Source organism: Lichenostomus cassidix, chromosome 11, assembly GCF_008360975.1.
Source record: "Lichenostomus cassidix isolate B80296 chromosome 11, HeHo_3.0, whole genome shotgun sequence".
Classification (NCBI taxonomy): Eukaryota; Metazoa; Chordata; class Aves; order Passeriformes; family Meliphagidae; genus Lichenostomus; species Lichenostomus cassidix.
In genome coordinates this window covers 8,454,432-8,469,351 of record NC_139492.1, presented here as the reverse complement: position 1 = coordinate 8,469,351, position 14,920 = coordinate 8,454,432, and the positions used below count along the sequence as shown (strand labels likewise).

The following is a 14,920-nucleotide window of genomic DNA, read 5'->3' as shown; positions in this document are numbered from 1 at the left end:
GTTCTTCATCTGTTATTTAGTGAAAGGGTAACAAATATTTTCTTGTGAGAATATTGTCAATAGCACACAGATCCCACCAGAGTTTCAGTTTTCCTAAAAATGAATGCGTTTTAAGCAGCATTGCCAGTTTCCTTCCAAATAGCCTGGCATTGAAGAGTTAATGCGATGGACACATCAGGAGTTTCAACATCCAAAAATACTTTACACTCAGCTTTCAGCATGTGAAGCCATGCAAATCTTCTGCAATACAGAAGGAATTATAACTGGCCACAAGCCATTGAAAACCTCTAACCCTGGAGATGGTGTGATGACCAACTTGAAGAATTGCAGGAACTTATCTGGCAAAAAACCATTTCAAAGCTTCCTATCACATGCTATTCTAGATTTATTCGTGCTGAACTCAGTGTTGGTACCATGGGGGTAATGACACCCTGACAAAAAAGAGAAGAATTACTAACAAAAACATTTTGACTTGAGAGTAAAAACAGAAAGTGTGCCTGTAGTACCTCTTACACCTATGCTCTCTTCAACCCTCTGATATCTGAGCTTTTCCCAAGCCCAAATATAGGCTAACAAGTATGGACTGAAAGTCCTATCAAGACTAAACTAGATAGCTTGAAATCATGAAATCAGTAACTTTTATAATTTACTTTTTTGAACAAGAATGGTGTTATTGTATTACATCTGTTATTGGGGCACACAGGAAAAACAAATCTGCAATAAGGAAGGTGGCATGTAAGCAGATCCTCCAGCAGCCAAGACAGTCAGACCCCCATCCTCCTCCCCCAGCCACTCAATCCTCACCCATGCTGCAGCCTACTGTGCTTCCAACTGTGCCAACAAAACTCCTTAAATTGACATGGAGAAAGCATCTCTAACTACCCCTTCCTGTGCATATTCTGAGGCCTCAGACATACCTAAGGAAACCAACTCCTCTTACCACATGAGCTCATCAGGAAAAGATAATGCAGTCCCACTGTGTGGTTTACATGATAGCTCTGAGAAAGCAGAACTGAGAAAACTGGAAATAAATTTAGTAAGGATGGACAGGCCTGCCATGAAGATGGCCCTCCCTTTCAATAAATCACTTAAAAAAAACAGCAGGGAAAATTGGAACCTCTGAATACCAGGCAGTGAAATGACAAGTACAACCATATCCACTGCATATATAACTTGGGACAATGGTGAAGAGGAGGGAAGGAAAAGGGAGCTAATTTGAAGAAGGGCTGTCACAAAAGGAATAGCCAAAATAAAGTCTCTTCATGAACAACTCCACTGCAATTCTTTAATTGGATTCTGGCAGCTCTGTCCTGCTGAAACAGACAGAGCAGATGCATTATGTGCCTTGGCATCTGCCATCTATAATTTACTAAATAAGTGAAAAATCAGGCTATGCTATGAAAAACTAAACAGTGAACATTTGGATTCTCTTAGAAGGACTGTCAACCTCCTGAAAATGGATTAAAAAAAAACTCAACCAACCAAACCTGAGAATACTTTGCAGATACTTTTCTAAAAAGTATACAACCACATGATAAAAACCACCCAAATTAATAAAACCTGAAATAAAGAGAGAAATACTCAGAAAAAAGACCATTACAATACAATATTACAATACAGACATTACAATAAAGCACACCTTCACATTGGTCCTGGTATCTGAAGCAGACCCATGGAAAAGCAATGAGCTGAAAGCTCTTTGAGCTGCTGGTTAACAACAGCCTCTCCCATAGAGGTTTGAACATGGTTCAAAATGCTGGCCATGCCTCCAGTCACCCTTACTCAATAGAAGGGCAGGAGAAACTCAGCCTTCTCAGAGTCAGCAAAACTGGGGCCCTAAGCATGGTGAGAATGTCAACTTATATATAATAGAACTTCTTTGGTCACAGCTTGATGAAGCAGATCATGTGCTTTTTGGTCTCTGGGGGCCTTCCACAGACACTCTCAATCTTCACTTCTCAGAACTTTAGCCACAGCAGCACCACTACATACTGCATCTATGAGCCACTGGCAGCCAGAGGGGATATGATCTTTACCACATTCCTAGCAGGCATAGCTATCAGCATTAGACTTCATGGCCTGGATCCAGTCTCTGGAGTTGCTTTGTTTGCTGCCCATAACATCCATTTTGCTATCACCTCTCCTTTTCACTGAACCTGGGAAGAAGTAGCCTTGATCTTTCTTAATTATAATGTCAAGCACCACTTACATTATGCAAATAATGGAAAACAGTCTCTCAAACTTGGCAAGAGATCTGGATGTTAGACTGAAGTAATTGTAGAACTATTAGTGCCATGAATTCTATACCCAATGCTCTTTTTTATTCCTACTTCCATTCTGATTGTCTTTCAAGCTCACAAAAAGTCAAAATAAAAAATTTTCTTGACAAAGGCCATTGATAAGAGTCATTTAGCACCTACCTCCATCAAGATTTAATTTCAAACTTCCATCTACTTCCTAGAAACAGAGTGCTCCACTGGAAACACACAGGAACTGTTACCTGCCAAGCCTGCTCTCTCACAGTCTGCAAGAGAGCTCCAGAGCACAACCAGGCCAAGCAGCACATCTGCTCCCTGACCCCCTTGCACTCTCTCCTCACCTGAAATCTGCAATGGTTGCATCTTTGTTTAAAAGCTATTATGAAGATAATGATACTGCTGCCCCAAACTGGTAACTGGACCAAGGTCACAGGAAGCCAAGGAAGTAAAAAGCACAGCAGGAATAGGTAGCTCTGAAGAACTTTGAGTAGAGACTGAAAATTTTACTTTTGTATTAAAATTTCTTTTCCAAGGGAAAAAAAAAAAAAGCTTGAAGTGCTCTCTTTTAGAAAGTATTGTTTGAAGGCTGGTCTAAAGGTTATAAATTTATAATTAATATTGATTGCCTCCAGACAGTATTCCTCTGTTGCTCAGCCCCTCTCTAACCTTCATTGACTGAAAGAAGACGCTTATATTACAGTATTCCCTGATTTGCAAGATTGATCTCCTCCGTCCTACAGTCAGCATTGATTCTGTACAGCACAAATTGTTTTTCTGATCTATGCATTCCGTAGCACTTTTGCACAACCACCAGCTATTTAAGTTCTCGTGAAGCAAACCAGTCATAACTTAACTGGCCTGCTCTTACTGTACTGGCACTGCAGATCCTTTTGAGGCAACACATTCCCACTCTAAAGCCTCTAAGTTATGTTGTATTCATCCAGCATCTAAACAAATTATTTATGATCATATACAAGCATATATCAAGTATACACTACCCACTGCATATGAAAAATTAACAGTTTGGCTTTCTTTCATATTCAAAAAGATGTGTTAAAGGTTATACTATTTTTATATCATCGTCAGTTTGGAGAGTACATACAATAAGCAATAATTAAATTAATTCCAGATTAATAAGGAAAAAAACCCCTTAATCTGAGAGTCTGATGAGAAAAAATTAAAAAAAAACCAACCAAAATTAAAAACAAAAAAGCCCCCATATACTTATTGTAATACTATACTTTCTTCTGAAGCCAGTTATATTTGAGAAAAATATAATTAGTTAGAGCATTTATTTACACTAGCAGTTTCATCTTAGAAAAAATTAAGAAAGGGAGAATAATTTCACTGTCTACAACCTTGGGAAGAACATGAAAGTCAGTCCTACTACTTTATTTTCTTTCAACTGTAAACTGTTTACATTTTTGTAACAAAAATCCTGGGGTGTTTTTAAGAGTTCCCAGCTTCAGCACAATTAAATGAAACATATCTTGCTCATTTCAACTGGCAATTCTCAACAAACAACAAAAATATGTTAAAACCTAGGGTAGGACGCGGTACTTAAAATTTAGGTAAATTTTTACTCCAGCAGTCTTTCTAGGGTGGGGTTGGTGGGGATTTTTGATGCTTTGTATTGAGAAAGATTGCTTCTGGAAGAAACAAAAGTTTCCAAACAGGGTTTTCTTCAGCAAAATGAAGGTTTTTAAAATGGGAATTTCATGCAGTTTCCCAAAATGGCTCTTCTTAGCCATTAATGTAATTTATATTTAGCACAAGACCACAAACAGACAGATTGCTAGACTAGACTGTTTTAGGGAGAGCAAACCACTCTGTCTCCTTACTCCCAGTGTTGCTAAAATAAAGAGCATGGCAGTAACATAGGAAATGAACACAAAGTAGAAAAATATGACATTTCAAAAATACTGGTTGAAGAAATTATATTGGAAGACTGAGAACAGATCCAACCCATCCCCAAGTAAAGCCATTGGAACATCCTTAGCCAAGCTCCAGAGGAACCCAGCTGGACAAAATGCACACTCAAACAGATCATTTCAAGTCTGAAATTAGAGTTTGTCAATACAAAACAAACCTTCACAAAATACCCTTGCCTGCACACAGACACACACCAGAGAGCCTCTTCTCTTAAGCCATCCCTTGAAAATCCACCCCTTTGTGCCACCTCCTCCAGCAAAGAGCTGGCAGGAGGCACCTGGTTGAGGCTTCTCCACACTGAACATGGGCCATTACTTCCAATAGATTCTAACTTCACCAACTAGGGGCTGTTTAAATCTCCCCAAGTCATTCTGGACAGTGTAACACATTTTTGCATCATGTCACTATGCCAGAAGACTGAATAACAAGCAGACGTTTTTACTGGAAATAGACATCTAGACAGCAACTTCACAATAATTTCTGCAAAACACTTCTTATCCTAAGACTGAGCTCTGGTCATTCATAGTGAAACCACACCAGAGACACTCATACTGACTCTCTCAACCATGACACAAGGAGATTAAGACAGTGAAAATTAAACATCTGCCTCAGCAACATCCCTTTAGTCTCCTCACTCTTCTAGTCTGGCAAAGGGAAACATACAAATACTTCAAGTTCATTTATCTCATCTTTCTTTTTTTTAATGATAATCTTTAACTGGAGATAAGGCTCTTCTTCATGTGTATTATTAAACATTCACTGTCTCAGCATTCCAACATTTCTGTAAAAGTAAAAGCCATTGGAATACATTATTAAATTGGAAGCCACTAAGAAGACTCACTGACTTCAAAAGCATCTTTGAAACAAAAGAATCCTGGACAGTGAGGCTGGATTTGCGATGTCTGATGTAACCAAGCAACCCAAGTTGACATAAAAACTCAGAAGTATCTTGTATTCAAAACAAACTATGTTAAAAATGTAACAGAATGCAGTTCAACTCAGACCTGCTTAAAAACTTCAATGAAAATTCCTAAAGCCGCTCACACCCTATTTACATCAGAGGAGTGCTGTAATTGCACAAAAACATGACCACCTTTGAAAAGTCAAGCATAACCTACCTCAGATGCCCTCAGATGCAAAGTAAAGATCTGGTATGCTAAAGTAGAATGGAAGGGATTCTATACAATGAAAAAATGTCAAACCTGACAACACCCTGAAGGGGTTTTTGTGCCTTTTTTTTTCTGGGGATTTTTTTAATTGGTTGTGGGTTTTTCAGGATACTTAGACATGAAAGTTAGTAAAGTGATAATTTCTAAATTGTTACTGCAGTTGCAATTTTTTCCACTTGCTAAGTGTCAGCATTCTCAAATGCCACATAGAAGCCAGCTAAACATGTTGTTTTCAATGACTTTTCGCTGATCACTCCTATGCAAGGAGTTTTAAGTCTACAGACTCTAAGTCGACTGAAAGACTTAGAATAGGGAATCTTTTTTACCCAGAAATCTGTATAAATAAAGAATTGAATCTGATCACTTTCATATGCTGCCAGGCTTTGGATGGATAAATATTTCCAAAGAGCTGGCGCCTCTGTTTTGGGTAGGAGTGAGTGGAATATTGCAGGATTCCCCCTCCCTCCCCCACTGAAGCAGAATCTGGTCTCCATTAAAGCCATTTCAGCTGTAATTCTACTGTCAAATATCCTGGTTTTCTACAGTATTGCAATTCTTAAAACCATCATTAACACTGATGAGGTCCTGTTCCACATCTGCCAATTCTGAGTTTTAGTGTCCATGCCAAGCATGGCAGAAAAGAAAAATCTAAGGTTTTAGTAATGATGAAAGCTATATAGAAATCAGATTAAAAAGATCATGAGGAAAGTATCTTCATTTGTGTGTCGTATAACATAATACATAAAAATTCACTCAGCACACGAAGAACCAGACTTTTCTATAAAAAAGCCTTCAAGTACTATCTCGCTAGTGAAACCAAAGATGCTGTTGGCCATACTGAAATTACAGGAACAGAACACGAGGCAGTCTGGATTAAGGTTTCTGCAGCTGTCAGCAAAGCAATCATCAGAAGGCTGCCACTGACAAACTGTATTTCCAAGCTGACTGAGCATGTCAGCATTGGAAAATTCAATACAGGCCACAAATACAACAAATACAGGAATACACTTTTATGCATCCCTTTCCATTGAGAATTCAGTACAATGATCATGAACACCAAGTGCTTACTGATTACAGTTCATTTCACTCTGCCCAAATGCTGCATGAGATGAAAGCAAGGAATGGTGAACAATGAATGATTTGGAAATCTGATTCCTCTTTAGGAATGCATTTTAAGTCTGTTTCAGCTCTCTCCCATCTCATGCCAAAAGATCCTAATTTTTATGCAGTCCTAAGATTAACAGTACAAAAACTTCTCTGTAAACATTCCAGATACATGTCCAGAACATCCTACCCCAAACACACAAATGAAAACTGAAACGTAAAAAATCACTTATAGACCTAGGAGTACTGGAGGCAAAAATCTCTTTGTTAGACATATTAAACATGCACAGTAAAATAAATAGCAAAGTATGCAGAACAATGCATTGCAATTATTAAAGATTCATATTTGACATAAAAAATTTGAAACAACAATTGATAATATTTTTCATTCTGTTTTAACGTATTTCAACCTAGTATTTTTTCCTTTTCTTCCTTTCTGTAGGTGATCTACACCAATGCTTTAGAGCTGAGACAACAACTATTGTTGTTTCAGGAGAAAATGGGTACTAGCAGCTAATAAGGACATCACTTAGTAACAACTGCCTTCTGCCTTATTAAAAGCAAGAGTCTTTTCAGAAGTTGCTGAATCCAGCTCCTGCACACAGCCAAGGATGTTGTTTTTTGTGTCTCAGTGTCACGAGTTTTGATGTGACATGAAGCCTCAGATGCTCAATACTACCTCAATCTCACTGTTAATTAAAAGAGTGTTTTTGCACAGCCTAGCTGCAAGTGTTTTCTACACTTGGAGGAAAGATTACATCGCTCGGAACTCCAAAAGTTATTTCAGGAAGACTCACTTTTTTTTTTTTTAACCTTCAGCATGCTCATGGCTTCTCTGTAGTAAGAGGAGTGGGGACGAAGGGAACAGTGTAAGGAGAATAAATCATGAAAAGTTTTAAGTACATAGAGGTCAAAGACATAGGGCTGGACCCAAAGTTCCTACTGTGTTGTTAAAACTAAAGCAGGCTGGCACAGGTCTTAATGAATAGCTTAAAGCTAATTGTACCTCTCTTCTGAACTGAACTTAGAAGCAGGCTCTAGCTATGCTGTGACAGAATTATTCAGGTAATTCAGCTGCTGCTCCGAGAATCCAGTGGTAGTGAGGCCTCCAAGGCAAGGATTTTACCGTTGTTACAGCTGATATCTGAGCTGGCTGCAGCAGTGTTTGCAAGGAGACATACTCCAGCCACTTCAAAGTGAGAGATATTATCCTCTGTGCCTATCTGTTCCCTCTCATTCTCATGCTCAGTGTCTTCCACTTGAAGTTGGAAGGAAGTCTGTCTAATCATCCCAATTATCAGAAAGGATGCCAAAAGAAAAGTAGCTTAGCAATAACAATAATCAAATTTTCTAAAAATCGGAGAACCAGCAGGTTGATCACATTTGATTATACTAAAGTCAGGCTGTACTGATGAAGCAGGAAGTAAGAAACAGCGTTAGTAAGGGAAAGAAATTCAAAGCGTTTCTGTGTTCTCCCTATTCTCTCCTGACCTGCAGCCTGCCTTAACTTGCCAACTCCCCTTATGCATTATTACTCGTCCTCTTACAGCTCTTGCCTTTCTGACATCTCAGAGCAGCTGGTTTCCATTCCCTTTCCTGGCTCTTCTTTTCTCAATCCCAGTAATTTCTGCTTTCATCAAGAAAGAACAAGATTCAAGACTGTGGGGCCCAAAAGAAGCAAAGAACAAGACTTTTTTTTTTTTTTTTACTAAACCAGTGAAAAAAAGGAGTGAGACTTCCCACCAGTAAGAAAAAGGTGAGAAGACAATAAAACTAGCCTGTACAAGAAAGCAGACTGTGGCACCTGATTAAATTCGCTGGTAATTTTTCCCACAACATGGGATAACAAGCTCCAAAATTGTGCCCCCGCAGCTCCCAAAGCCTTTCCTGTGTTCATGAGAAACGCACAAGGCAAAAGATCCCTCTCTCTGCTATTAAAGTATCATTTCAGAGAGACATGGCAACTCTGTGAATAAATATGTCCTTACAGCTAAAGTACCCACAGAAAAGACCATCTACAGAAAGGAAAAAAAATACAGGATCAGAGATTTCTTATCAAAACTTTAAAAACTTGAAATCCATTTTACAAGAGTAAAAAACAATGCATTTTGCAATTTTTATATAACAGCATTGAACAAACAGAAAATACACAACATTATACAAACAGACAAATAAATGGAAACAATCTAAAGTTTTGGGAAAGTACTAACCAGTTACTGACAGCAGCTGTGAAACCCTCACCTCCATTTCCTCCCGATGAGACCTGTCTCTATCCTCGAATTCACGAGTTCTTCGTCGAGCCTCTTCAAAGGCTTGTTGTGCCAATGCATCCTCCTGCTACCAAAGCAGATGACACAAAGTGACACAAAAGGTGACCCTCATTTCCACCAAATCACATTTCTTTTGAATATTAAGTATCCCTTGGCAGCAAAGTATGTCCTGCAGAACCTGCTAGAACGCAGACGAGTTCCAGCAAATGTCAATACAGGTTAATGAAATATTACTCACCTTCACTACAGCAGTAGAAATAATCAAAGCTGGAATGCAGCTTCTACTGAAATACATTTTCAAATGAGAGCTGCTGTTCCACAGTAGTTAAAGTGCTGCTGGGTTTTTTTAAGGCTAGAAATTCTCAGAAGTTATATGTAACAGGTAATACATTTTATTCTCCTTATAAAAGTAATTTTGAAGACAGTATTCACAGATATAGCTAGACAGAGTCCACTAGCATCACTATACAAACAACAGTAATTTAATTCTCTTGCATTTAAAAGAAAGCATTACCAAAGTTACAAACCAAAGAAATCCTTCATTTTATCAAGAGCTGCTGCAGGTACATCACTATGAATATTCTTAATACTTGTGTATCACTTATTTAAATTTAGATGCATAGGAAAATTAAAAGCAGAAATTATTCCTCCACCAATTTGCACACATTCCCACACAATGGAGGAGAAACCTGCAGGTTTTCAACAGCCTTGTTGAGTATTTTCAACAATGGCTTATGCACAGGAATAGATTTAATAAACTAACATTCAAAAAAAAATCCTTCAAACCATATTTTCTATTAGAAAATGTTTTAAATAAAGTGTTAGTAATATGTAGAGCCACTATTAATTGGGTTAGAAGTTATTTTTCTTGAAGAGACTTAACCTATTTTCTGTTCCCCATTAGAATTTTAAATTTTTCAGAATGGAAGAATCACATCTGAAGAGGCTCCACAAACGAGTAAGGGATAAGCTGCATTGGTTCTCCCTCCTTCTAGCTCTTCAGCTGTAATTACTACTAGCTCTGCTTACAATTCCCACACACATGCAAATGTTATTTTAAAGTTGGTAATTTTAAAGAAAAGCTGACCTTGAATGTTAGAGGACATAAACATGTAGAGAGCACAACTAAGTTTTAATATACCTGGGGACTAAGTGCATAAATTTTTTAATTTAAGATAAAGCATCCCCAGCCTGAGAAAATGTTAAATTGCCTTTTTTGCCATGGGCACAATCGTGAGCCCTGGAGCTGCTCTGTGAAATGATGTGAAGAGGCTCCCTTGTGGCCCAAGGCAGGGAAATACAAACAGCTGCCAATCGCAGACTCTGCCTTTCGCCGTTGCTTTCTGGGGACACGTGTGCAATGTTTAAAGCTGCCAACAAGATCATATTTTAACACCATCTATTATTTTTAAGAGCAGAATTTGGCCCTTTACAGCTACTTTAATGTTCATACAAGGCATAGAAACCAGGGTCATACAGCAGAAAGTAAGTTTGTTCTTAATAATGTAGAAGGTTAGAGAGAAAACAGATAAGCTTGTCTCCCAGATGACTCCAGGAAAGCAGCCTTAGTTCTAGCTTACGAAAGATATGTATGTCTTTATTACCTTTTTTTTTTAAAGGCTTAAAGAGAAGCATACTCCTTTTTATCAACACTTTTTGCATTCTACCATCATTTAGAGTGGTCATGAAATAAAAGGCTGACATACAGCCTCAGACAGAATATTTTAAAGAAATGGTCATAACCAAAAGAAACTAAATTAGAAATTCATGGGAAAAAAAATCAGTATGTTGGCAACCAGAATGAAGACGTGTTGACAGCTGAAACACTGGTTTGCTCATGTCTGAGAAAGGGGATAAAAGCATCAGAACTTTTTTTAGCAAAACATAGAATTCTGCTCCTCTCTTGGTGATGCATTATAACAACTCAACCAACAACTCAATCTTATACAACAGGAAATTAACAAACCTTTTTTTTAAATGTCACTCAATTCTAGTAATTATAGCCTAGCAAATTCAGCTGTATGAGACCAAACAATTTATACATCTTAGTTTTATAGTATAAAAATGCTCTTGGTGTGAAATTACAAAGAAAAAGAAGAGTAAGAAAACATGAGCTATATCAACATGACAACAGAACAAAAACAAATTTCCCAGTCCAGAAAATAAAATTTAAAAAAAATTTTAAAAAAGAGAAGCTTACACACACCCACACTTACACACAAATCCTTGCAGCAGCCCAGTAGGAAAACACTTGGTGCGATAGCAAGATGCTCCACTACAGAAGAGGTGCAAAAGTACTGAAGACAGAAACAGTCTCTTAAAAACATTCAAATATCAAATCCAGGGAAATTTCAGCCCCAAAGAGGGAAGATATTCAAGCATGTATGTACAGCTTTGCATGTGTTGGTCCATCAAAGTTTGAGCAAGCAGTGGAATCAGGGCTTTCAGTAACAAAAAGACTGCTTAGTAACAAGGCTTGGATAGGCTGTGGATTAAGTGGAAAAAACAGTAGCTTCGCAGGTACAACCAGAATACTTCAATGCTGACACATGTGGATTCTCTTCCTAAAATATTTGTTGACCTGGTGAAGGGTAGTAGGTTTTCCAAAGTATGATGGCAAAGAAAAATTTTATCTGATCCCAGCATTAGTACAGAGTGGTAAAAGACAGGAAAATGCAAGAGCACTACATTTGCATATGACAAGCCTTCCAAAAAATGAGGGGGATGTAAACACCAGCTGGACCTCTTACAAAGGACAGTGGGTACACAGGCACCACCGTATGAGGCACTTAAGCCCCTCTGACATCAGTGTTATTTTGGGATCAAAGTCAGCAGTTCGGTCAACTGCCACTAGCAATACTACAACAGTTTTAAACAAGGAAGCAGAGTGACAGATGCAGGAAAAAGGAAACTGAAGAATATAAAAGATTGCCCAAATGTTTACAATACTAACACATATAAGGGTGCAGCTACTCCTGTGTCTGTGCAGTTCCTTATGACACTGGGCACCCTTAGGAACTACTACTGTAGCAAATGGAATGACCAATGACAACCTCATAGTGGCCAAGAATCACAAACTAAAAACAAATTACACTCCTGTAACTGAGTGCAAACATCTCTGTAGATCCCCACAGTGCAATACCTCCAGCATAGCACCCTGTACTCACAACTCAGGAAAGCACTGACACCTGAGAGCACGTACACATCCCCTCACACACAAAAAAAGAGTAAATCACAACTTCAGTGCACAAACACTTTCTGAAGATAACAAAAGGGAATTGTTAAGTGTTGTTAAGACAACATATACACATTGGGAAACTAAAATAATACACGCACTTGCAAAAACACTTATTGGGAAATTAAGAAGAAAAAAATTAAACCCACAGGTATCCTGACCCCTCTCCTTTTTGGAAGGGTCCCACTTTCTTCAGGCACAGTCCCCTCCTGATTGCACACTCCCATCAGCCTGCCCTCAGCCCACAAGTCCTGTGACAGCACTATGTATCAAACTTAATAACTACAGATCAAGAACCTTGGGATTTATCTTGCACAGTCCTCAGGGCTCTACACTTGTCCTAGCTGTGCAAGGCATTACAGCCTGGAGGCCTCCTAATCCATGGAGTCCACAGCAGTGACTCTGCTGCAGCTGGAACTGAGCTTGCTCAAAACACTGACACACAGCTTTGCAAGCAGTGACTGCACAGTAAAGAGTAAGTTTCAAGTAAAAGCTTCAGTCTGTGGCTTCTTATGGACTGACAAAGGGTGGCAGGACTATTCTCTCTTTCAAGGCATCATGAAGAAAGTGTGCAGGGCTGTGACTGCTTCAATGACACTGACACAAAGTGTTTCTAATTAATCCAGAACATAGTCACATTAACATCATCTCATAAATGTGCAAATTAGTTTCTTAAGTTAGGGAGAGGCAAGGCACAATAGAGGAGCATTGTTGTTTTTTTGGTGGAATCAACGGGTTCCTATTTGTTACATAGTGACCAACTGCAGTCACAGAAGCACTAGAAGGGAAACCCCAAGGAAGTGAAGGCTGAGAATGAGGCAAACAGCAGAGATAGAAAATGCCTCCTTCTTTAAATCAATTCCAATGCACAACTGCCAGGAGCAACCCCTCACTGGGCAAAAGGGAAGGTCAAGGTAATTTGGAAAAAGTGGCATGTGTGAATATTAAGTTTTTACAAAAATTACCCAAATGCATGACATATATGGGGTATAACAAAGACAGATGAAGAGAATCACCACTGTCATACAGACCAGTTCAACTACTCAATACAGAAATGAACTGCTGAGTTTACAAAACAGATTGTAAGTCATAACTCTGGTAACTGATGTTACTATATCCAATTTACTTTCCAGTACACAGGCAGATGGTCTCTATGGGAGCTCACACAAACCTGGTGCTGCAGCTTTTAATATTAGTTAAGTGGATTTGTTACCAAACTACACCTCAAAAACAAAGACATATCTCCAATCTGACTAAATTAAAGAACCCTACAGCTGTGCAAGTGAACCTTATCTATGTGACATTCACTTTTAAAGGCATTTCATTTGCATTGACTTTGCTCTTGTACATGTCCAAAGATTCAGGTGCTGGACAGTAATTTTGCTGGCAGGAAAGAGGTAGATAGGAAGCGAGTTCTTAAAAGCTGCCATACATTAACAGAGCAGAGTCCATCAGTGCCAGAGGACAAATAAAAAACTATTCATTCTCACTCATATGTAATAAAACAAAAAGCTTTAAAAAAATAGCCTCAACCACCCTAAAATAAACAGCTAAAATAGACTTTCCAGTTAAATCGTTACAAGTTACAGGTATAATTTTAAAAATACTTTCACTGTGTAGCATAGTAACAGTGCAAAATCCCTCAAAGTTGTAAATCACAAATGATTTCTGCCCCTAACATTTTGACCTAATTTAGCTAAACACTAGTTTAGCTACAACCACATATTACTGAACTTCTGTATGCAAATATTCTTCGGAGTTTGAACTCAAAATGAGAGCAGAAACTGTGTTTCCCTCCAGAAGAACAAACAAATATCTAGGGCACAGTAGCCAAGGGCAGACTGTCTTACCTGTGCTCTCTCTTCATCAAATTCCAGGCAGCCCATACCATCCAGTCTCTGTAGATCTATCCAGCCTTTCCAGATTACACAGACACCATTGAGAATCATAGGTGCCTTCAAGTACACCTGGAATAAAAGCAAAACACATGCTATGAATTTGCAAGCTCTTACACATGTGCCTGCACAATGAAAATACTGATCCAGGAAGCTTCTATCAGTATTCTTAGAAGAACATCCAAACCAGCTGGTAACATGAGACTCCATTTAACAGCTTCTACTGCTTCCTTTCCAAGAACTCATTTTAATCAAGTGAGTGCTTTAACTTTTGCCTACTGTACTGGATGGAATAAATTTAAGCTGTGTTCTCATTTTATAAACTGGCGTGCACCAGGATTTAGTTAGAATTCTAACTGCTTGCAGTCAAACTGTTTTTCTTGTCAGCTTACCTTTGTGTCACAAAGTGGCACACTACCAGACAGGGAGGATCCTACAGTACATTTAAATAGTTAAATGAGCACACACTTTCCTGCTCCCAAGAAACACTGTATTTTACTCCAATACACAGGTGATTTCAACAAAGAGCAAGCACTGGTTTCAGTCCTCCTCAAATTTACAAACTACTCAGAGTTCAGTAAAACACACCACATACACACTGTGCTAAAAATAAGGAAGTCTTCCTGTGTCAATTCTAGCATGTGTGAAAGGCTTTTCAAAAGAAGCAACACCAGCTGATGAAAACCCAACTACAGCACCAATGTGCACAGTGCCTTGTGCTGCAGCAAGGAATAATGCATGATCTTAAGGGCCCACATCTACATAACAGTAGATGATACAGTGGTGTCACCACGGAACTTAAAAAGAAGCAAATACAACATTGAGTCTGACATGTTACACTTAATGACATCAGTCTTAAAATATAAAAGTCACAGCAAAATTACCTGCATTGTACAGAAAAGGAAAAAAAAAGTACCAAATTTCAGTAGTTATTTCAGTGTACTTGGCAAGCCAAAACCTCTCATGGAACAGGAGTTTGATGTTCAATCACCAGAGAGGCAAACCTGCACCCACTTCAGACTGAAAGACTGCTTAGACATTCCAAATCCAGTCGAGT

At 38.5% G+C, this 14,920-nt stretch overlaps 2 protein-coding genes across 3 annotated transcripts in view; one reads left to right on the top strand and one right to left on the bottom strand.

Moving 5' to 3' along the window:
• Positions 1-14,920, top strand: part of B3GNT9 (UDP-GlcNAc:betaGal beta-1,3-N-acetylglucosaminyltransferase 9) — a 306,546-nt gene that overhangs the window by 65,799 nt on the left and 225,827 nt on the right. The gene's annotated exons all lie outside the window — the stretch shown is intronic.
• Positions 1-14,920, bottom strand: part of CBFB (core-binding factor subunit beta) — a 40,084-nt gene that overhangs the window by 6,021 nt on the left and 19,143 nt on the right. Inside the window, exons 4-5 of one of the 2 annotated variants that reach the window (XM_085071761.1) lie at positions 13,819-13,935; positions 8,674-8,800 (exon numbers count right to left, since the gene is read on the bottom strand). In XM_085071761.1, coding sequence (XP_084927887.1) covers positions 8,674-8,800; positions 13,819-13,935 — 244 coding nt within the window. The remainder of the gene's footprint in view (positions 1-8,673; positions 8,801-13,818; positions 13,936-14,920) is intronic. The other variant, XM_085071759.1, reaches the window with a different exon arrangement.